Raw genomic sequence first — 23,860 nt, 5'->3', positions numbered from 1 at the left:
AAGAATCCTCTGTGTGAATCCTCAAAATGTAGGTGAGATATATCACTGGAACACTGGAGTTTATTTCCAATAACTTAAATTAAACACTGTTATGTGTAATTTTGGGATAACCCTAACCCTACATTACTTGATACTGACTGTGGTCGGTACTCTGTTCCCATTGTGAAATATGTCATTTCTTCTTTTTGTGCCATTGCTGTTGATTCTAGAATCACTGTCATATTGTATGGCACAACTTATGTTGAGTTTCAGCTCACGGACAGTCTGTTGCTACAGAACAAGGCTGTATATACTTTAGACATCAATTGTAAAAATAACTTGTTTTATGTAGACATGGCAATGTAAACTGATTAATTATCGAAGCCTATTATTATTATTATTATTAAATGAAGATCAGATTTCAGTCAAGTTAAGCAGAATTCCAATAGGTTCTCATTATGATACAGGAAGAACACAACATAGCCACATGTACGTTTTAGTTGCACGCCACAACTTATTTATTAACCGGAAACAGAATCACGCTGCTCGCTCCCCTCCGACCAATAGGATTGTGCAAAGCGTACTAAGCGGATGTCACATCCGGTCTGAACAGCCGGCAGGATTGAAGGAAGATTCTGGAGTATTCCCCTAGTTGTGTCGTTTATCTTTAAACACGCTTGCCTTGATTTTATTTGATCAAGTATTATATGTCAAATATATATTTTTTTATTTTATTCGTGCAGACATAATGACTTTCGATGTGCGGAGGTGAGTAGAAGTTTGAAGCGAGTTGGTCGTGAGCTTGTGTTTTTTTCTTTAGTGCATGAATCAAACACGTCCACCATAGACACAATGGTAGTGCTTTAAAACCTAGTGAGCTAACGTTACCTACCTAGTATTTTGCGTAAATGCGTCTGTCATGCACTAAACTGCTGTCTAAGCAGCTCACTAGGTTTTAAGACAGCTAGTAATTCCACATACTACAGAAGAATGCCCGGCTTGTATTGTGAAAACACTTTTACAGCCATTTCTTTTTTTGTGTTAATGTTCTGTAAAAAACAAGTATTAATGCAAATATGAGCAGGATGCTGTCAGCAGTCTTTTGGCAACTGCATGCAGCATTTATCACTTGATTTAGGTGCAGGTGAAAAGTTGTAGATGTGCATTTAGTAGCATCCTAAATTAGTGTTGGAAAGATACATCAAAAGTTGTGTTCTAAGCAAGAATTATGTCAGTTTTGCATAAGACATAACATTTAATATTGATGTTGCATAGTCGTCCACTTGCCTTTTTTTAATGCTAAATTCCTGCTCATACTGGTTACACTGCATGGTTATGCAAATACAAAATAGGACCCACAATATGTGCAAATGACATTCAAATGCATCACAGCATGAGTTCTGCTGCTATATGGAAACCAAAGAATTGTCTATGAAAGAACATATTAACATTGAATCTGTAACTGAATAGGTTGGTGGCTTGTATAATTTTAATACAGTTATACATTTGCAGAGACACATTAGGTACTGACTGGTATTATCCACAATGAATCAAGAAAAACATGTCTGTAGATCAGAATGCACTCAATGCTTACTATGTCTTTTTCTTGTATTTTTAATGTAATTGTTATTATCCATGACAAAAAGTTTGTGTTGTGCTATGTGCATAGCCAATTATGGAGGACAAACGAGACAAACAATGATTGATTAATTTGTCGAGATTGATTTCTTTCAAAAGTTTGTGGTGTGTACGTTTTTTGAAAGAAATTCTTATGCTCAAACACACAGTAAAAACAGTAATTTTGTGAAATAATATTACAATTTAAAATAACTGTTTTCTATGTGAATATGATTTAAACTGTGATTTATTTCTGTGATGCGCAGCTGTATTTTCAGCATCATTACTCCAGTCTTCAGTGTCACATGATCTTCAGAAATCATTCTAATATGCTGATTATTAGAAACATTTCTGATTATTATCTGTGTTGCTATTATCAGCCGTGATGCATTTTTCAGGTTTCTTTGATGAATCGAAAACTCAAAAGAACAGCATTTATTTGAAACAGAAATGCTTTGTAACATTTTATATGTTATGACCGTCACTTTTAATCAATTTAATGCATCCTTGCAGAATAAAAGTATTCATTTGTTTAAAAAAAAATTCTTACTGACCCTAAACATTCGGTAGTGTGATAATTTTTCTCTAATTGTTAACGTCGCATATTTTTTCATGTCGAGATACGAGGAAAAATAATCATTAAATCTGAATTGTAATTTATGCCTATAAATTAGTTTAATAGTATTTGTGTCAGAAGCTGTAATGTAATTCAACTTAATGGCACAAAGGTATTGATGTTAATTTTGAGTTATTAATGTGTAATTATGTGTGAAATTCAGTATTTATATGTTCCCCAAACAAAGTAACAAAAATAATTATAAAAATAGAACATCACTATAAAGATCATGTTTTTCTCGAGACTCTAATGTGTCGGATGACTGTAGACAGATTCAGAATGAAATGAATTGTAAATATCGGTGGTAGCAGGCGCCAGCATATTTCCTGTCTTTGTTTGCACTGAAAGTTCTCTGAGGCTGTTCTGGGCAGGGTAACGTTTAAACAATTTCCCCCCGTCTATTTAGATGTTTAATGTCCAGCATTTTTGTCTTTGGTTTGCTTTAACAGTTGCATATGCATATATAGGGCTGCGGGCATTGTGCTATTGCATCATAATACTTAATTGTTGGTTGCTAAGGCAACAACACAACCTTGTTTCCTTGTTTCCAATCAAGCTTCCTTTTAGCTCATGTGTAGACTAATCTGATTCCCCAATGAAAGTGCCAAAGAGGCCTGAAATAAAACCATTAGTTCTTTATATAGCAGACATCACTTCCTCTTTAAAAACACACAGAGAATGGTGCTGTGTGCCTGAGAATAGACTCATAAACCTCCTGCTGTGGAACACACTATTATACCACAGTTCATTCCAGTCAACTGACTTCACAATTATACAACTGGCTTGTACAACTGCAACAGCTAATTCATAAAATCTATAATAATGGATAAACAACAACAAATCTGCGAGTACATGTGAGAACCTCACAGAGTTCAGTGAATGAGCATTGGTGTGTGCATGTAAAACAGACTGAGCACAATAGAACAGAATTGCAATAATTCTAAAATATACATGTTGCAAATTTTTCGTTAGGTTTATAATTCTACATGTAACAAGTACTTGGATTTTTGTGAGTGCAGTGACAGTAAATGGACTATTATTATATACGAGTATAAATTGAATATAATTTCTATATTCAGATGAATGGATGTGTGTGTTCCTTGTACCAGTTAACATACAGTCTGTGCTTTTGTATTTATGATCATTTTTAACTTATTGACTTCAAATTGTACTGTAAAAAAGCAATCAGTTTGTTGTTTTTGGCTTTAGAAAGTAATGTTTATATTTTAACCGTTTCTTTTTAGATGCATTCACTATATTTGTTTCATAGCCTTCAAATTGCATTGATCAATGTTTGGTGGACAACATATAATAACATAAATAATTTTTAACTCTATTCATTGTGGCTTTTCATCCAGCTATTAAAAGAAAGAAATAAAAGAAACAAAGAGAAAAAAAATGTTAGTTGCTCTATTACGTTTAACAGCACTTGAATGTTTTACGGGTTGTATCACTAGTCTTGTGTTTACTACACGGGCCATAATTGATCCTGCTTTGGAATTGTTTTCATAGACAGAACAAAAATAATGAAGAAAAGCTCACCACATTGTGTACATCATTGTGATATTGCTTAAGCAAAAATGAATCATAATACTGTGTCTGATGTTGCAGTTATAGAGGACATCAAATTTATTTTATTGTATATTTATTGTAAGAGTTCACATGTATGCCAGAAATTTTAACTTTCCACTCTAACTCCATCCATTTAAGAATTCTTCATAATGTTTTAATCGTTTTTAGTTTTTATTGGCACGATTTATATTTGTCTGCAAAACTAATTTCAAGCTTTAAGCAGAAGCCTTAAGATAAAAGACAGTGAAATGGTAAATTCAGCCATGTGTTTTCAAAGTTTTGACTGGTACTGTGTTTACACTATACATTTATAATTCAGTGTAAATATTCTGGTTAGGGCTACACAATTAATCGAATTTCTAATCGTGATTAAAATTATAGACGCCACAATTACATAATCGTTCAAAGCAGTAATGAATTGTTCCACTTATGTTATTCTGCACGCTTAAGATGCGGTTTTTTTTCTTTCTACATGTTATCTTAAGGGTTTTTCCCATTATTTTAATTTGTTTTAGTATAACATTATAATACCACTCATATTTTTACTTTTTTATAATTTAAAGAAGAAACCAATCCGATGTATATTTGACATTTGAGGCTTAATACTATAGAAAAGCACTAAAGGTTTTTCAGTTAGTGTTTTCAGCTTGTTTATTTTCATATAAAAATACAGCATGCAGTTGCATCAAACAATGGTATGAACATCATTCAATGTAAATTGAGATAATCATAATTAATAATCGCAATTACAATTTCAAGGGAATAATCGACAATTATGATTTTTGTCATAATTGTGCAGCCCTAATTCTGGCTAAAAACTAACATTTGCACAGTATAATTTGATAAAAACATTCCTTTGTCACTGTGGTACAGTCTTGTATCTGTTAATATATGAGCCCTTCAGCGTGTGCTGACGTATAATAAGAAATATCTGAGAGATCCTCTTCAACAGCCTGGGGGAACGTGTAAATGTTACACCTGTTGTGCAACACATTGAAAATCGTGTCTGTTCTGCCTAATCCACGTTTTTGTGTGTGTACTGAACACACTTTTGTGTGTAAAGAGATAAACATATAGACATTAGCTTTAGTTTGAGTTTAGACTTTTCTATGCATTTAGTTTGAGTTTAGACTTTTCTATGCATTTAGTTTGAGTTTAGACTTTTCTATGCATTTTCAAAATCCCTGTTTTCAGTTGTGGTGATATCTGTTCTTGAGATCTGACCTGATCTCATAAGAAAGTGTAACTCTTTTATGCGGTGGTGAATTTGTATAAATTCATACAATGATGTTCAAGTGCATGTACCAATATTGCTTGCCCTTCGTGTGGTATTTGGTCCAGAAAGTTCATTAGGCTTAAATGAATGTGTGAATACAGACAGATTTATATTAAACTACAGTTAATGAAAGTGCTCTTCAGTTTGATAGCAGAAAGTCATACGAGTACAGTCGCTCCATAAAGCATTTTAACACTGAATATGACTATCGTTTTCTTTCTTTTTTTCCATTAGACACAAAAATCTACTTCGGGGCCACTGTATATTCTTCAGTCTCGTTTACAAAATCGGGTGTTGCACAGTAAATGAAGACATCAGGGATGTCAGTGGTTTAGGAACAGCATGTCCTTCTCCTGAGTTTCACACAATGGGGTTCCCTTCTACATCCTGTGAGCTCTTCTGTCAGAACACGGTGAACTATGTGGTTCCTGTCATGGGTATAGCAGAGAAACGCCAGCCCCCCCCCCCAGAATTGCGTCAGCTTGGGTCATTTCACTGCAAGAAATGTTCACAGATGTACGTGTTTTTGAGGGCAGGCGGCGTGAAGGTTTCAAAGCCGAAAAAGGGCACAAGACTCCGAGCTGGATAGTTTTGCTTTGGAGCTAACACAGTTTGAGAGCTCCTTAAAAAGTCAAGGATTGGACACATTCCTAAAGGGTGTAATATTACGCATGGACTCGTGGAGAGTTTACTTCTTTCTTAGTGTCGTCTTAAACGAACCAAGGATTGTAGTTTATTTTCTGTTAATAAATAAACATAACTGACAGTTTGTTGTGCAGTAACTGTCTTTGTTATTTAATAGAATTGCATATATCATGTATTGCTTCATTGTTCTCTATACTGTGTTTTATTCAAAGGAGGGCCATTAGTTTTTAAGGCATTCTAAGAGCTTGGTCTACTTTTGACAGCAAATGCAGATGTTTTTCAGTGCAGTACAGTGGAAATGCATATTACCTGAAGAATTAAGTATTGTGCAGTTGCACACAATAGAGTGCAGTTAATTTGCTCAACTGCAAAAAAATCCTGTTCTTGACCAGTGTCTGGGTGAATCATAAATCTGTATTTTTGTAGTCATATTTCATATTAGTCATATTTCACTCAAATTAAAAAATGCATTTTTCAAGACTATTAAAATGTTTTGTTATATTTGTTATCAGTATATTCATAAAAATAACAAATGCCAGTCATTACCTCAATACAGAAAATTATGGAATATGATATATTTTTTGGTTAAGTTGGATAAGTAACATGACATTTTTTTATTTTTATTTTGTTTTATTTATTCAAAATATTGTATTATTTATTGTTTCCCTTATGGGTTTGGGCTGAAATATCACCTTGATTGTTTCTTAGTGAGACTCAGCGATCTTGTTTTTTCTAAACAGAATATGTAAACATAATTAAAACAATATACATTCTTTGGAGTAGCAAAATATATTACAAACAAGATGTTTTGTAATTATTTTGTCTTGTTTGGTTTGTAGGTATTTCACTTGTTTCAGGCTAAACCTCACTAAATTTAGGTTAAAGGGGGAAAAAAATCAAGTGACAGTAATTCAGCGAAAAACAAAACTGCAAGTAAATGTATCTCATTTTAAAAATGTATATCTATTTTGACATGTAGTGTAGCCTGAAGGGCCCTTTTTAAGCCAATAGTTTTTAGGTATGTAGTTTTGAAATGTGTATTGTTTGCCTTCCCTGACATTCACTCTGGTCACAGTGATCGATGTGTATTTATTCAGTGCTGACAGCCTTTGCTCTGACCTCAGCCACAATGTTGTGTGAAGAAATATGTTGGTGAAGAAGGTTGTGATTGAAAAGCAGGAATGCAGAGGAAGAGGTGTAACTCAAGAAGTGGGGGTTGCTTAGACTGTTGCGTCTGGGCCGGTGTTTCATGGACATTCCTAAACTCCTCTGTAATGCCTTAAACTACACTGAGAACACAATGTGCTTTCACATGAACTCTTCCCAGGAGTCTGCAATGTTTACCTTTCTTTTTTCTCTTATTCTTCTCTCTCTTTTCCTTCCAGGTTCGATATCTACAGGAAAGTGCCCAAAGATCTTACCCAGCCCACGTATACTGGAGCTTTTAGTGAGTGCCAATGTTTATAATGTTCATTTGCCATCATAGACCCTCATCCACTCCAGTAAACCAATAGCTTGCTTCATCTGGCACTGGCTTTTACTGCCTGTTGCTACTCTGCCGCTTTATTTGTGTGCTTACATCAACATTCCTCCTTTGATCCACAGTTGTATTTTTTCCAAACCAATTTGCTGAGTCAGTTTTAGTTTCCTAACTGTTCCTAACTGAGTATGGCTCATCGTATCCTCATGATTCGGATGGAAGGATGTTTGTAACACTAGGTGTTGCCGTTTGACTCATGATAATATGATACGTAGGACTATGTCATTCTACCCTCATTCCTGTGGCTCTGTCCATTGTTGCTTTGGCCTCAAGTGAATTACTTAAGATTTAGTAATGTTTGCTGAAACCTGTGTAGACCAACCCTAAACTCAACCTAAATATTTAGCTCCTTAACCGGTTCTGTGATAAAGTTCTCAAGTACCCAAATGTAAATATCTAGGGTAGTTGTGTTAAAGGGATATTTCACCCCAAAAATGAAAATTCAGTCATCAATTACTCACCCTGAAGTTGTTCCAAACCTGTATGAGTTTCTTTCTTCTCTTGAGCACAAAAGAAGATATTTTGAAGAATGTTGGTAACCAAACAGTTGACGGTAGCCATTGACCTCCATAGTATGGAGAAAGAAAAAGAAAAAAAATATATATATATGTATATGTACATATACAGTAGTCAACATTTGAAGTGGCTCAAAAAAGTTGTCCTAAGACAAGAGCGGGTATTGTTTTGGTTTTAGGACAACTTTGATGAAAGGTTTTGATCCACTTCAAATGTTGACTACTGTGTATATATTCATTGAGGTCCCAAAACTGATTGGTTACCCACGTTCTTCCAAATATAATTTTTTGTGTTCAGAAGAAGAAAGAAACTCATACAGGTTTGGAACAACATGAGGGTGAGTAAATGATGACAGAATTTTCATTTTTAGGTGAACTATCCCTTTAAGATCTTTTCAAAATGAACGTCTACTAAGATTACTGGATCTGTTTGATTTTATGGACTTTTAAAGCTTTTCCTTATAGTTAACAATATGGAAACAGGACAGAAAAAAATCGATACAAATACTATGATAAACTGCATCTGTCTGGTTTCATTGATTGTGTTTTTAAGGCTTTTCTGTACTGTTAATGAAACAGATAGGGAAAACAAAAATCAATAATCTACAACGATAACTGCATCCATTTCATTTAATCAACTTTTCTGCCTTTCTGTAGAGTTGACAAAAAGATAGATATAAAAGAGGGAAGGGAAAAAGACAATAAGCTAAATCAGTGAAGATAGCATTATTTGTATGATTTAATCCATCCTGTTTTTAAAGAAGATCTCGTCATCTGTCTGATTGAATCAACTCAAGTAATAATTATATCATCAAAGTGTTAATTCTTTCCCAGTATTATCTTCATTAAAGTGGGGCAAGTGATATAACCGACATTGAACCTGAATCCGTGAGCTATGTGTCATAGCGACATGCCTTATTGTTTGTGTTTTAGCTAAACATTAGCTTGAGTAAACTGGAACAAACCAGAGTCAGAGTATGTGTCAGCCACAAAGTCACATGACCACAGATCACTGGAGACTGTCTCCATGTACAAACTTAAATTATTCCATTCCTTTTTTACTCACAATTTGTACAGTGTCCCAACTTTTTTGGAATCGGGTTTGTAAATATGCACTAGCTTCTGCAGCCAGCTTTCTAGTTTGACTAATTTGGTCACATGTTGATCTTGGTAACGATTACACTAACCAGAGCAATAAAGCCACGCATGTTTATTCGCCTCTTGAACACCCCTATGTAATGCCCCTTTGACTCTTATATACACTTGACATGTTGTAATAATTTTGCATGGTCAGACATAATTTTGAGAAATGACATCACTGCTAACAACAAAGAACATTTCTGAAAATGAGTTACTTTCAGCAAGCACTGACTTAAAATATTACTTTGAAAATATCTTCACATAATATAACTAGTTTTGTTATACAAACAGCTCACTATTGTTTTCTTGACCTTTTCTTATCCCCTTAGTTTCAGTATGCTGCTGTGTCTTCATGTTGTTCCTCTTTCTCTCAGAACTGACGGGATTTATCGCTACAGAAATGTATGTATGAATGTTGTTCTCATAAAGACATCAGTCAAAAATGGCAATGACATGATTTTTTTTTTTTTGGGGTCCAGAAGATATATAAATACAATTTACACAGACACAGACTTACATACAAGCATGTTATGATGAATGTTTTTTTAATTTCTGAATTAAAATTAATTGTATTTTATTTATTTATTTATTTATTTATTTGGTGGGGTTTATAATCAAAAATGTCTAGGTGATCCAACAGTCCAAAGATCATAATGAAGGGAAAAAAAGTCTAGTTTAAAATCTGAACCTAAAAAAATTCAACCTCAAGAACAGGTCAGAATATTTTTGAATCCAAAATAATATTAGTGCACAATACATTGATTTTAGGGCGATGGTTAGACCATATGACATTTTTAGAGTTAGTAAAAATGTTTCGGTTTTGTTGAAAATGGTTATTTGAGGTGTTTTTATCAACACTCAAGATGCATGACTTTATGACCCGAATGCAATCACACTGTTGTAACTTTAGTGACAGATCAGTTTCACACAGGACGTAGACATTGGTGCCTGTTTGTCAACTGCTTTCAAGTGTTCACCGGGGGAAGTGAGGAAACGAAAATTGCACTCACTGCAATTTTGTTATTTTACTGTCAGGCTTGCATAATTATTAGCAGTTGAACTTTACAGATGGCTAATGCTTGTCAGTACTATATTTAATGTTTGTGTTTTCATGTGTGTGTGTGTGTGTTTACAGAGTAAATGAACTGTATGTGGATGACCCTGATAAGGACAGTGGGGGGAAGATAGATGTGAGTTTAAACATCAGTTTGCCAAACTTACACTGTGATTGTGAGTATATACATAAAATACATAAACACTCTTACCACATGTGTATCACATCATCCTTTGTTGACATGTTATGTGTGTTAGCAGTGACATTACTGTTAGTATGGGATCTTAATTCATTTAGCAGAGCTCCTGACGTACATTGTGATAAGAATCCAAAACTTTACCATCACTGAAAGTCTCAGTTTGAGACACATTGTGTGGGCTTTGTCACAGAAGGATTAGGATAGACCTATCCGTCCATCAAACGGGAAACGTATAGTCATACGAGAGCAAGCATATGGGGAAATACTGTTTCATATTTGGTAATGCTCTGCATACCAGTTTGCCAAATAATACCTGATATGTCATGTTTGCGTAAATGATTCGGTCACATGCCCTATTTAACTAGATATCAACTATTAAGTCACAATTGGAATATTGTGACAATAGTTGATCACTAGTTATTTAGATTAAGGCTGGGCAATGTGTCAAATGACTTTGCTAGTGAGATAAAATGAGGAAACGTTTAACTGAAAATGGTTATATATTCTTCCTTGTGTTTATTTAGTGAAAAGTGTTTATTGATTATATGCAGATTTTTACTGTATTTTAGGAAGATAACTAGGTAAATAGCTATTAAATATTTTGAATGTGACTCTTTTGTCTCAATAAATAGGGAAAAAAATCCTAAAAATATTGAGATTAGGATCATAGAAATACGGGTCCTCTGATGAGTTTTACCAAGCATAACCATTAACCAGTGTCCCTTGCTGTTGAAATTTGTTTGCAAAGTGACTTAAAGATTGTGTTTATAAAGGTCAGCACCCTCAGAGGAATTGTGGTCACCTCTGATGTCATTTTCGGGCAGATCCTCAAATGTTTGCAAAGATGTGCTGTTTCACACACATTACACGGAGCCCAAACTATGTTCAGAGCAACGTCTTGGGCAGTTCTGCCTATTATGGAAGACGCATTTTCTTTTAAATGAGGCCCTTCTGACTGAAACCCAAGTTTGTCTGATTTTGTTATGAGTCATGGAGACAAGCCTTACTGTGATCTCAATAATAACCTCATTTAATGTACTGTTTTCAAACAACTATTAGAAGTACAAGTAGACGTCAAGTTTGACCTTTTCTGAAGAACGCGAGTGCCTGTTTCCCATATTGCCTCCATGATGCTAAGGTATTTAGGGTGGTTGTTAGGGGATTGATATGTACGTAATGTATTCTTGAGTGGTTTCTAAGGTGTTGTGGTTGGTTGCTAGGTGGTTAATGCTGGCCTTCTGAAGTCAAATGTAAGCCTCTCTGAAATTCTGGCCTCTAAATATGACTCGAGTCATTACTTCAATGCAAGTCAATTGGGCTTTTTTTTTTTTGCTTATTTTATTGTATACCAGATGAAATGTCTAGAATGATAAAAGCAATAATAGCACATGTTATGAATGGATCATAAGACTTCAATTTGGTCCATAATAACTGATAATTGATACATGGCATTTGACATGCCATATCATGTTATCCTCGGAAAAGGATTTTTTTTTTTTTAATAATTTTATTTATTTTTTTATTTTTTTTTACAAAAGTACATGTGGTCTTTCCATGTTGTTACTCTTACCATGCTAAATTAGTTTTAATTTTTGGAGGCATACACATTGTTCCCTTGAAGTAGCAACGTGACTTTTCGACACTTGTGTGCTTATGTGGAAAATGTGGATGCTTTTTCCTTTATGCGCTAAGAAAATGTTGCAAGACCTTTAGTATTCTGGGCACGCATCTTAAAAAGGCAATTAATTGTTTTCGTTCACACATTTGCTCTTTAATGAGTGGAGATTTTGTGTTCAAAGTTTACTGGAATCTAAAAACTGGCAAAAAAGATGTTGTGGTTTAAGGCTTGAATTGTCCAATCAGTAATGAGCGACCAGTGCAACGTCAGTAGTTTAGCTCAGTGGAAATAGTCAAACACACTGGAAAACGTTTAATAGAATCATTCTTCCTTTCATTTTCTGGCTGGCCTTTATTTTTTGTGCTTTTGATTTCATGAATAGTATAGTCATCACAGGGGTAAAGAGTCAGTGTTGCGTTCTCGGCCATTTAGGAAGGCAGTCTTAAAATAGCATTGGGCGTGACAACATGCTGTTAGCATACACCACTGTCAGAAGATCTGCTATGACACACTACTGAGGTTTTTTATTTCTTAGCTGTGAAAGGTCAAATAAACAGTTGTGTATAATGATTCTACTGAACTCATGAACTTGATGCATATGTATGAAGATATTTGTTTGTTAAAGTTCACCAAAAAATGACTTGGCCAGTTACTCTATCAAGCTCCAAAACACCAAGAACAGTTGAGAAAGGTTTTTTTTTTATTTATTGTAATTGTTATTGTAAAAGTGTCCTTTTGTACAATGTAAATGAAAGTGTTTCAAGCTCTGTGTCTGTATTTTTCTATTTTCTGTTGTGTCTATATATTTGTATATACATAGTGGTGGGTTTGGACATCCAGGATGAGATGGGGCGGCATGAAGTGGGCCACATAGACAATTCAATGAAAGTGCCTCTAAACAACGGTCACGGGTGCCGCTTTGAAGCGGAGTTCAGTATTAATAAAGTAAGACGTGCTTGATGTCAAATGCATTCTTTTCTACTTGTTTGGTGTTGAATGTTTCTTGTGGAACTTCTCATCATAAGGCTAGAAGCTATAAGGAGTGTCATTAGTGTCCTTGTAGATTCACATGCTACCTGAAGGGCTTAACCATTATTGTCTTCAAATGAAAGGCCTTCTCTCAAGTGAATGGAAATTGTACCATCTGATGTGTTTGCCTGTATGATAATGGTGTTGACTTGGTCTGTTTTCTGTAGGTTCCAGGAAACTTTCATGTGTCAACACACAGTGCGACTGCTCAGCCGCAGAGCCCTGATATGACCCACATCATCCACAAACTCGCCTTTGGGGAGAAGCTTCAGGTTGGGTCGTCCACATGCAGTCAATAAGAATTATAGACAATGTAAAATAAACATGTGTCACAGTGTCATGTCACTCAATTGCAGGTGCAGCATGTCCAGGGGGCTTTTAATGCATTAGGTGGAGCCAACAGACTTCAGTCCAATGGTATGTGTTTTTGTGAGCTTTCTAGATGCTTACTCTATAGACATATAGCGTACGTAAGCAAAGCAAAGGCATTTTTGTGTATGTGTATATATAGTTCTGTAAGAATGTGTTCAGAAATACTTTAAAATGCAATTCATATGTGCAGTGATTTGAATAAACCTCTTCAATGAAGAGTGTATTTAATTTTTTGTGTCAACAATGTCAGGGTGATGCAACTGCCCTGGTATCCTAATGAAGAAGCCTCATTATCATGGTAAAACGTTATAACAAGGTCCCATTATTTCATTATGTTAGTTAATGCATTTACTAAGAATAACTAACGATGCACAATGCATTCATTAAAGTACTTATTAATAATTGGTAACATTAAATATGCAATATATAATGCTAAAAGTACAACTGTTCATTGTTAGTTCATGTTAGGCCAGGTCCATTAAATAATATTAACAGATATTTCCTAATAATATTAAATGTTTTTCCCATTGTTAGTTTATGTTAACTAATGTTAACAAATAAAACCTTATTGTAAAGTGTTACCATACTCGCTTATTATTATTGTTTATGAAAAATACTGTAACAGAACTGCTTCTCTGCTTGGTGATATTTGAAATATTTTTGTCTGCCAAATAAAAGTCATGTGGCGCAACCAAGAAAGTCATGAGGTGTAATCAATATGCAGAAAAAACATGAAGGAAAGTATATCACATAGAGGACCCCTGCAGACCCTCATGACTTTGTATAAATGGCAATAAATCTTCTATCTGGCAAGGCAAGGTTAGAGAGACTCTCCGAATGCTCAACCTCTTAAAAGTCAAGTGGATTCTAATTGGCTAGTAATGTTTTTATTATTCATCAGCTGGAAATAAATTGTTCTGAAAGTCATTCCAACTGTATTGTTCCTCTGTGTTGTTGTTGTGTGGACTTTACTATTCTCATAGAATTAGAACCATGATTATAACTTTATAGTTAAAGTCCATCCTTGGAGTGAAAATACCTTAATTGTAGTACCAAAACACATATCAAATGACCTAAAAATAATACGTCCTTAATACTAGAGAAGTAACACGTAACAAAATGTAATACTTTGAGTTACTGTAGGAGTTTGTTCAAACCTTTAAGTATGAGCAAGACTGTTATCGCTGCATTACTGCTGCACACACTGCTTGCGCTTGTCCATTTGTCGACTCGTGTAACTGAGAGACATCGAAGTGCAATGCTTATGAGCGTCCAACCGAACACGCATCACAGATTGTATTGCACATAAATAGATCACAGTAACAGGAGAAAGAACAACGTCACTCAATTGAAATAAGCTACCATCCTGTCTGTTCCTCTGAATCTGTATATCATTTCTAGAGAAATGAAGCCATGTGTTTCTTTTTCTTCAGCTTTAGCATCTCACGATTACATTCTCAAGATCGTCCCTACAGTTTACGAGGACCTGGGAGGGAAGCAGAGATTTTCCTACCAGTACACTGTGGCAAACAAGGTAATCTGAGCCACACATATCCACGTTACTGAGAAGCTCGTCTGAAATTACGAGTTTAAATTTATGAATGCGATTTGCTGATGGCTTCCAAATCAGCCTGTGTTTACCACAGATGCTGAATGAATTATGTCTCTCTATTATTAAGTACCATCAACCATTTATCACCTCTAAAGGCACTTCAGGGGACATTTGCAGTGACAGCTGGCGGCATTATGTGTGTACGTGACCAGAGAGCCATGTGCTGTGAGTTAATATGTAGTCAGGTTGTTCTTATTCAGAGGGTGTAAAAAGTACTTAAAGTATGAGTGTAGTGTCAAACCTTTGACTCTGCAAGGCTCTAGGAGACATGCCTGTGAAACAGAAAGTCATTACCTGAAAGTGTTCAGCAGCAACTGATTTGATAATCATGTAAGTATAATTGTTTATTGAGTAATTGTCAACAATGTTTAAATTCATTCTTATTTTATGTATTGCTTTTAGGCCAAAGACTGTTTTGTAATGAGTAATGAGGCCGTAATTGTGGCCAATTGAATGGCTTTCATTGGCTGTTCTAACCTGGAGATTTGACTAGACATATCAGTGTTTTATCCTCACGCAATTAGGCTACTTTTAATTTATCTTTTTTCGTGTGGGTTTTACAGTCATACATTTTATTGTTTTTGCATTTTTATTAGGTTATAATATTTTAAACTAAATAATGAAATAGTTGGATAGCAGAAAGGTGATTAATTACAGGTAGTAATATGATAATGTGTATTATTTTTATTTAAAATAAAATTATATTTAAAACCTTTTTAATGTTTTTCAGTGCTGCTACTTACATTATACAACAGGCCTACAAAAGAAAATCTAAATATAAATACATAATCTAAAATGTGCATGTTTGCTTTAGGAGTGGTTTGAGTTTTGGCGTAGTGCAACAGTACTTACATTTTGAGAGGTCTTGGTTCCCTAAGTATTCTTCCCATTCGTTTTACCTATAGGGATTTTTTAAAAGCCTATTTTACAGAGTTATAAGCCATGAAACCAAACCAGCCAGCTACAAGGCGAATCACAATTTTACAAACTTTAATTTGAAGCAAAAAACTATTTGAAAATTGGACAAAAAAACAAAAGGTACAAGATTATTTTGTACTTTACTTTATCGAGGGAAAGAACTTCAACCCCACAAGCATTGCAACAAGGCATAATCAAATAAAAACGATTGAGAAATATCGTTAATTATATATACATATTAAAACAATATATTTTATGTCTATTGCAAAATATGCATATTCAAATATTTAGATGGTTTGAGAGCGTAGGGAGACATCATTTACAGTGTTTCATGGGAGTGGGTGAAGCTCTTTTGGTGTGGTTTGCTCATTTGAGTTCGCTGATTGGTGGAGATTTCTCTGTAGAATCATGGGTAATGTTAAAAAACTCTGAATTGAGAGATATAAACTGAATTATGAGATATAAACTCTGAATTAAGAGATATAATATTTAAGAGATGTACTGCGTTAGGCTAACTGAGACTTGCATATCATTGCTCTCTTGTTGATGTTGATTGCTTCCGTTGTCTTCATTTGTAATTAAAAAAAAAAAAAAAATTCTCTCTCTTTATTTATTCCTTCTCTTTCTAGCTTGTACTTATTTGAACAATGTCTAAGAACTTGGTATTACAACCACTTCCTGTGTCTGTTTGCCTCTTTAAGAAGAATCGCTTTATGTATCCCCCAACTGTAAGTCGCTTTGGATAAAAGCGTCTGCTAAATGACTAAATGTAAATGTAAATGTAATGTAGTTTTTCAGTGTGTCACACTGACGCCTACACTCTGAGTGGGAGTGAACCTGAGGGCTTGTTTATATATGGTTAAAAATAATTTCCCCTATAAAGAAAATTAATTCCCCTCTCTTGAATATGAAGAACACATGTATTCAGTTCAAACAGTACTGGAGTATTTTACATTTAGTCATTTAGCAGACGCTTTTATCCAAAGCGACTTACAAATGAAGACAATGGAAGCAATCAACATCAACAAGAGAGCAATGATATGCAAGTCTCAGTTAGCCTAACGCAGTACATCTCTTAAATATTATATCTCTTAATTCAGAGTTTACATCTCATAATTCAGTTTATATCTCTCAATTCTGAGTTTCTATATCATAATTCAGATGATATATCTCATAATTCAGTTTATATCATAATTCATAGTTTATATCTCATAATTCAGTTTTTATATCTCATAATTCAGTTTATATCTCAGTTCAGAGTTTAGATCTCATAATTCAGTTTATATCTCATAATTCAGTTTATATCTCATAATTCAGAGTTTATATATCATAATTCAGATTCTATATATCATAATTCAGATTTTTTAAAATCTCATAGTTTAGAGTTTAGATCTCATAATTCAGTTTATATCTCATAGTTCAGAGTTTAGATCTCATAATTCAGTTTATATCTCATAATTCAGTTTATATCTCACAATTCAGAGTTTATATCTCATAATTCAGAGTTTATATCTCATAATTCAGAGTTTATATCTCATAATTCAGAATTTATATCTCATAATTCAGATTTTATATCTCAATTCATAGTTTATATCTCATAATTCAGTTTATATATCATAATTCCATTTATATCTCATAATTCAGAATTTATATCGCATAATTCAGATTTTATATCTCATAATTAATAGTTTAGATCTCATAATTCAGATTTTATATCTCATAATTCATAGTTTATATCTCATAATTCAGTTTATATATCATAATTCCATTTATATCTCATAATTCAGAATTTATATCGCATAATTCAGATTTTATATCTCATAATTAATAGTTTAGATCTCATAATTCAGATTTTATATCTCATAATTCATAGTTTATATCTCATAATTCAGTTTATATATCATAATTCCATTTATATCTCATAATTCAGAATTTATATCGCATAAATTCAGAGTTTATATCTCATAATTCAGAGTTTATATCTCATAATTCAGTTTATATCTCTCAATTCTGAGTTTCTATATCATAATTCAGATGATATAATAATTCAGATTTTATATCTCATAATTCATAGTTTATATCTCATAATTCAGTTTATATCTCATAATTCAGAATTTATATCTTATAATTCAGATTTTATATCTCATAATTCATAGTTTATATCTCATAATTCAGTTATGAGATATAACACAGATCGAGTTCCTCCAGCAGCACCTTATGCTGTTCTTCATAATAAACAGAAACGCAGGGTTTAAAGAGAGTTTCCTGCTTTGTAATTACTTTTTGGAGGTGTTCATGTGCATTCATCGTAAATATGATCTATCCGACATGAGCTGAATGCACCATATGCCATACACGGATAAACAGTGTGTCTCTGTGCTCAGTATAGAGCACTGACAGCCCAGTATACTAATGCACAGTACTGTGCAGCTGTGAATTACTGTGTGATTATTTACTAATTCAATTATATATATTATTGTAACGTCAAAGAGTCGATCTTTGATTATGCATGACAATGGAAAAAGCTTGGTAACAATTTTTGTTTAGTTCAGGGACCAACTCTCACTGTTAGCTAATTGCTTATTAGCATGCCTATTACGAGCATACTGGTTGTTTATTAGTACTTATAAAGCACATATTAATGCCTTATTCTGCTTGACCATATTCTAGATCCCTTACTCCACACCATACCTAAACTTAACAACTACCTTACTAATTATTAATAAGCAGCAAATTAGGAGGGTATTCGTAGTTAACAGTTAATTAATAGTGAGAATTGGTCCCCAAACTAAAGTGTGACCAAAAGTTTTATTTATTAATTTTTTTCCTAGGAGTATGTGGCGTACAGCCATACAGGACGCATCATCCCGGCGATATGGTTTCGCTATGACCTGAGTCCAATCACAGTGAAATACACCGAGAGGAGACAGCCCTTCTACCGCTTCATCACTACTGTGAGTCACTCTCTATGTTTATAGCTTACTCTCTCTCTGTCTCTCTAAGAAATCAGGAAGGGGGCCAACACTTTTTCACACCACTGTATATATATTGACTCTGTCTCGGTCAGATTTGCGCTATCATCGGCGGGACGTTCACAGTGGCCGGCATCATTGACTCCTGCATATTCACGGCCTCTGAAGCCTGGAAGAAAATCCAGATTGGGAAAATGTCATGAGTACTCATATCTACATACCATGTGTTTTATTTATGCCAGCCAAACCTCTGCACACCCGTCATTACAACCTGACCCACACTAGCCACAACTGGAAAACATTGTCACGCCAGTTCATTTCTCGGTGTGCTCATTTGGATAGACTGGTTTTCATCTCTAAACATTTAATACAATGAATTACAGGGATTTCATTTGGAGGATATAGGTGGTTTCCTTACTTCACTGCCATATTAATTCACCCAAAACTTTAATAGTGGAACTGATGTGGAAAGAACCTGTCTCACTCTCTGGAAGGACGCCAGGGTTTCCTCATTCAAACAGACGTTATTGAGATGTGTAAGTGTATAGTGTTACATACAAGGCATAGTGTCTCTGATTGGTTTAAATAGAATTCCACAAGAGAAATAATAACTGATAAATATATATATATATATATATTTTGCTTTTAATATGTGCAGATTTAAAAAAATTTACTGTATTTTTACAGTGTTGTATTACACTAATGGGAATTATCATCAATGAGAATAATGTCCAGATGCATTATGGTAATGAGAATTTGGGGTTAAATGTATTTAATTATCATGAAAATGTCACAATCCAAACAATTTTAATGTTCCTAAAATTTGATTGATTTTCTTATTTCTTTTGATTTGGGGGTGAACTGTGAGCTGTATGTATTTCAGGAGATGAACCTGAAGGTTTTGAACCTCTTTAACCTGGTCCTTTATTTTAGTTTGATTGAAGGGAAATTCTGAATGTCTTCTTTTTTACCTGAAAGACTCTTGAAGGAATGCTTTTGGTTTATTTCCATGTCTGTAAAGGTACTCTGTGGCTTAATGATACTTTTATTTCCTCAGTGCATAATGTTTATTGGTTAACCTTTTATTGTTTTGAAGTTTAGGCTGGAAACGTGTTGTTAACGTCTTGTCTAGCGTTCCCTCTCAACACGGCTGTAAAGAGGCTGAATAATTTCCTGTCAGTGTTTTGACCATGTTCCAAAATCTGGTTGAACTGGTTACACAGGACTGTTCCACATGAAAGCAAGCTATGCGTCAAACGTGCGATGCGTCGTTGCCACAAGTTGACATGACAAGAGAAGTGTGTTTTCACTTCATTTAATGAGAACAGAAACCACAACCTACATTTCAGCTTCGCGGCACAACTACTTGGATATGTCAGTCTTTTAGAACCTTTAAAGTTATTTAAATCAAACAAACCATGACTGTTGAGTTTCCGTGCTCGTTTCAATGGTTATAATTTAGCCCTACTTGATCATTTAGTCACATGGATGTCAACTTCTGGGCTACGCCACATTTTTCTGTCTTTGTTTACCATGGTTAGAATAAACCACAGCAACAGCCGGTTTGTTTGTTTGTGTTTGAATGTCTTTTCAAAATTCAGATTTTTTACCATAATGTTAAAAATGTATCAAAATAAACATTATGGAGCCATTTAACACAAGACTCGATCTTAATTAGGTTATTAAATGAGTACTTTGAGTTTATTGTCTTTAATAATAATTTCTACTGATAAAAATATATAATACATGTTTCCATAAAATTATTATTAAAATATAGCAATGTAGTTGAATAATATTATATTACGCAGTATTGTAAAATTTGTCAATTTTAAAAATATTTTACATCAAATGCCACTTTATAAATTGAAAAAATAAAAAATAAATCAGTCAAAAGATGATATAGTCCTTTATTTAATTTTTTTCCTCCATCCTGGTTCTTTTCTCTTTTTTTGTACAAATAAAAAGAAGTTTACTCTTTATATAAAGATATATGTAACTAAGGCGATAAAATACTTTTTTTGTTTCAAATGGACATAATGGTGCCACCCAGTGGCTGCTAAGAGAACTTTACAAAGCTAGACTTCAGCTCAGTTAGTTGTGAGGGGGCGGGGCCTGGTTACGATTGGCCAATCAGTGCTGTTACAGGTTGGAGGTTGCCGGGCAGGCTCCCTGGTATATGGCCTGATCCGACAAGGAGAAGAAGTCACTGACGCCCTCCTCCGACAGCTGGCCGTACTCGTTGTTGTAGAAGGTTTGGCCCGAGAGTTGGCTGAAGAAGGGTGGGCGCAGTGTGCTGCTGCTGCTCATGGACGGAGAACTGATAAGGTGTTCTGTGCTGTGGCCCTCCGATGGACTACAGAGTTTACACAATGCTTAATGCAACTCCAGAGTATGAAAACGAAACCATTATAAATGAAGTGAGCCATAGTCATTTTTCTAATGATAAATGGTGTGCATAATCTTGTTTCACCTACTTTTTCAACATGGCCCCTCTGTGCTTGTGTTCAAACCTCTCGAGCTCATCTGATGCCAAAACCATCCCACTGTCTGTCTGGCTGTCCTAAAGGGACACAAAAATGTATGAAACAATATACATGTTAACATTCTTCAGCTTATAAAAACTATACATATATTGGAGGTCTTAGTCGTACCTGATGTGTCTTGTGTGATGTCATTTCCAGAGGAAGTTCCTCAAAGGTCTTCACTCGTGAGTGGCACGTGCTGGAGGGTCCGACCATGATGCAGCCAGTGAAAGGCACGCAGTTGTAATATCTGGGCAGAGAGAAGCATATATATTCAACAAAGGGGCATAAGTACAGTGGAAAGTCCAGCACAGTCCTGTTATGTGGTTCCTAAGGTGTTCTGACTGGTTGCTAGGTGGTTGTGACTAATATTTTAGTCTTGAGAGATGAAGATATCATTCAATGTAAATATGTGTTTTAGTTTTTTTTTTGGTCTCATTGTCCACCATGTAAAAATCTAAGTCTGATTGTTTAGAAAGACAATAGCACACCTCTCCTTGATAAGACACATGATTTATCATAGACATAAGATATTTTTCATACTAAGGGTTATAGGCTTATTCAAATCCCTAATCCAACATACTACAAGCATTAGCAAACACTACAAACATTTATTTAACCCTATTAAACCTACTGTATCATATTTGATGTACATTAATTTCTAAGGCCTCTAATTATTAACATGATCAAAACTTTGCTTGAAAAATCTGTTGTACACAATCTACTACATGCCATCTGTTGTTGATAGGTTATACTGAGCAAGTAAAAGCTAGCAGAACACTAAAAACATCCCCCTTCAGGTCGTAGTACACATCAATATTTTTGTACAAATTTAGGTCAGGTACATTTTAGAACTTCTATTATTAATTATTAAACATTGGTATAGTACAGACAAGTTTGTAATAAATTTGCATGTTTTTTTTAATTTTTTTTTAAGATATTTTGCTTTTGCAAGGATGGGAACATTCTAGAAGTTTCTGTAACATTCTGTAATCCTCTAGTGCAGGGATCCTCAAATCTGGCCCACGAGATCCACTTTCCTGCAGAGTTTAGCTCCAACCCTAATCAAACACACCTGAGCATGCTAATCAATGTCTTCAGGATCATTAGAAAATCACAGGTAGGTGAGTTTGATCAGGGTTGGAGCTAAACTCTGCAGCGCATTGGCCTCCAGGGCAAGATTTGAGGAACCCTGCTCTAGTGCTTTCTGGAACATTCCAGAACATTGTGGGACTAGTCATAAAATACAAAAATCATCCAGTGTACACTTTTGAAGTTTTGGATGACTCACTGTTTATGTTAAACTGTTATTAGCGTACTATTATGCATGTACCATATCATTTTTATGCTTGAGTAATAACAGATTAGCTTGTATAAGTTGTCAGCATTTGTTTTTAGTTTTCATGAACACTGTTAATGATACACAAAAAGTAATGTGATTTTTCCCCCACAATAAAAACTACAGAGCATTGATAATTAACCTGAGCATTTAAATATCATCTTACTAAGACATATTATTGGGAGATAGGAGATATAGAGTGACAACTGATATTTATATGCATTTTATGTAAGACGTCTGCTATAGAGCTATAAAGATCTCACTGATTTACATTGCAAGCTTTCAGAATTTCATAAATATCAGCAAGAATTTCACAAATATCAACAAGAGCCCCAAATCGCAAATTTTTAGTTTTTTTGGATGTCTGAATAAAATTGATGTTTTTTTCCTCCTTGAGTGTGAGGTATTTTTCTGACTTATTTCATATGTCAGGCTTTACAGGGTTAAGAACACTGGAAGTCAATATAAGGCCCCCAACACTGCTATAAAATGTGTATGTACCGAGTGGACATTGTGTTGCAGGCGAGTCTGATCTCCTCTTGTGATGGTTGTCTAGAGGAAGCTTGTGAGAAGCCATCATCCTCTGAGCTCTGAGACACATTGAACGGGATTTCCTAAAAAAAAACAATACATTTCACATAATCATTAAAATATACACCATTAGCCATTCTATCAGTTTTATAACCAGCTGACTTGAAATATAAAGAAGGTAGTGTACAGAATGTACAGAATCTCATAAGTTTTTTTCCCTCACGGGTAGACTGTTTTCCTGAAGTAGATCTCCAAGTGTCTCCACCAGAGCTGGAAACGTGGGTCTCTCCCTGGGCTCGCCCTGCCAGCAGGCCAGCATGATGCCATATCTAGCAGAACACATATCACACATCAGAGCGCTCAGAGTTTCATCACTGTATGATGCCATCAGTCTGATTAGCAGCCTTAAGTAGATCAAACACACACAGACACAGTCATCAGGCCAATGCTCACATTTCAGGGGACGCATTGTCTGGTGCCCTCATCCTGGTACCGTCTTTAAGTCGTTTGCAGAAGTCTTCGTCAATCTGGATGCTGGGGTATGGAGATGCTCCTAATGGGACATGATTCAATCAAGTCTGTAAGTCTGTGATCAAACTCTATACACGTTTAAGAAAATTTAGAACAGAACAAAATTAATTTGTAGGGTAACACTTTATTTGAAGGATCAATAATAATAATAATCATATATATATATATATATATATATATATATATAAAAAAAGCAGCGGGCCAAATCAGCTGCTGATGGCCAGTCCGCGCCTGATTTCCACCAGAGACAAGCAGAACGTGAA

At 34.6% G+C, this 23,860-nt stretch overlaps 2 protein-coding genes across 3 annotated transcripts in view; one reads left to right on the top strand and one right to left on the bottom strand.

Moving 5' to 3' along the window:
• The first annotated feature begins 571 nt into the window (after positions 1–571).
• LOC107679115 (endoplasmic reticulum-Golgi intermediate compartment protein 1-like) lies at positions 572–19,104 on the top strand. Of its 2 annotated transcripts, none has more exons than XM_016474571.1 (10): positions 572–747; positions 7,091–7,152; positions 9,275–9,302; positions 10,036–10,130; positions 12,592–12,716; positions 12,968–13,072; positions 13,157–13,217; positions 14,606–14,706; positions 18,534–18,656; positions 18,770–19,104. In XM_016474571.1, exons 1-10 carry the CDS (start codon positions 728–730, stop codon positions 18,875–18,877), a joined length of 828 nt encoding a protein of 275 aa, XP_016330057.1. In that variant the 5' UTR covers positions 572–727; the 3' UTR covers positions 18,878–19,104. The 2 variants fall into 2 exon arrangements, with proteins under 2 accessions (XP_016330057.1, XP_016330056.1); XM_016474570.1 differs by having other exon boundaries at positions 9,230–9,302.
• A 1,481-nt stretch (positions 19,105–20,585) lies between these two features.
• The window catches only part of LOC107679111 (vascular endothelial growth factor receptor 3), a 54,719-nt gene continuing 51,444 nt past the window's right edge, over positions 20,586–23,860 (bottom strand). Inside the window, exons 22-27 of the mRNA XM_016474564.1 lie at positions 23,520–23,619; positions 23,290–23,395; positions 23,037–23,149; positions 21,326–21,446; positions 21,149–21,234; positions 20,586–21,027 (exon numbers count right to left, since the gene is read on the bottom strand). Of these exons, the coding sequence (XP_016330050.1) occupies positions 20,814–21,027; positions 21,149–21,234; positions 21,326–21,446; positions 23,037–23,149; positions 23,290–23,395; positions 23,520–23,619 (740 nt within the window). The 3' untranslated portion in view covers positions 20,586–20,813. The remainder of the gene's footprint in view (positions 21,028–21,148; positions 21,235–21,325; positions 21,447–23,036; positions 23,150–23,289; positions 23,396–23,519; positions 23,620–23,860) is intronic.

This window comes from Sinocyclocheilus anshuiensis, unplaced genomic scaffold (assembly GCF_001515605.1).
Source record: "Sinocyclocheilus anshuiensis isolate Anshui unplaced genomic scaffold, SAMN03320099.WGS_v1.1 scaffold2422, whole genome shotgun sequence".
Lineage (NCBI taxonomy): Eukaryota > Metazoa > Chordata > Actinopteri > Cypriniformes > Cyprinidae > Sinocyclocheilus > Sinocyclocheilus anshuiensis.
This window is presented reverse-complemented; position numbering and strand designations above follow the sequence as displayed.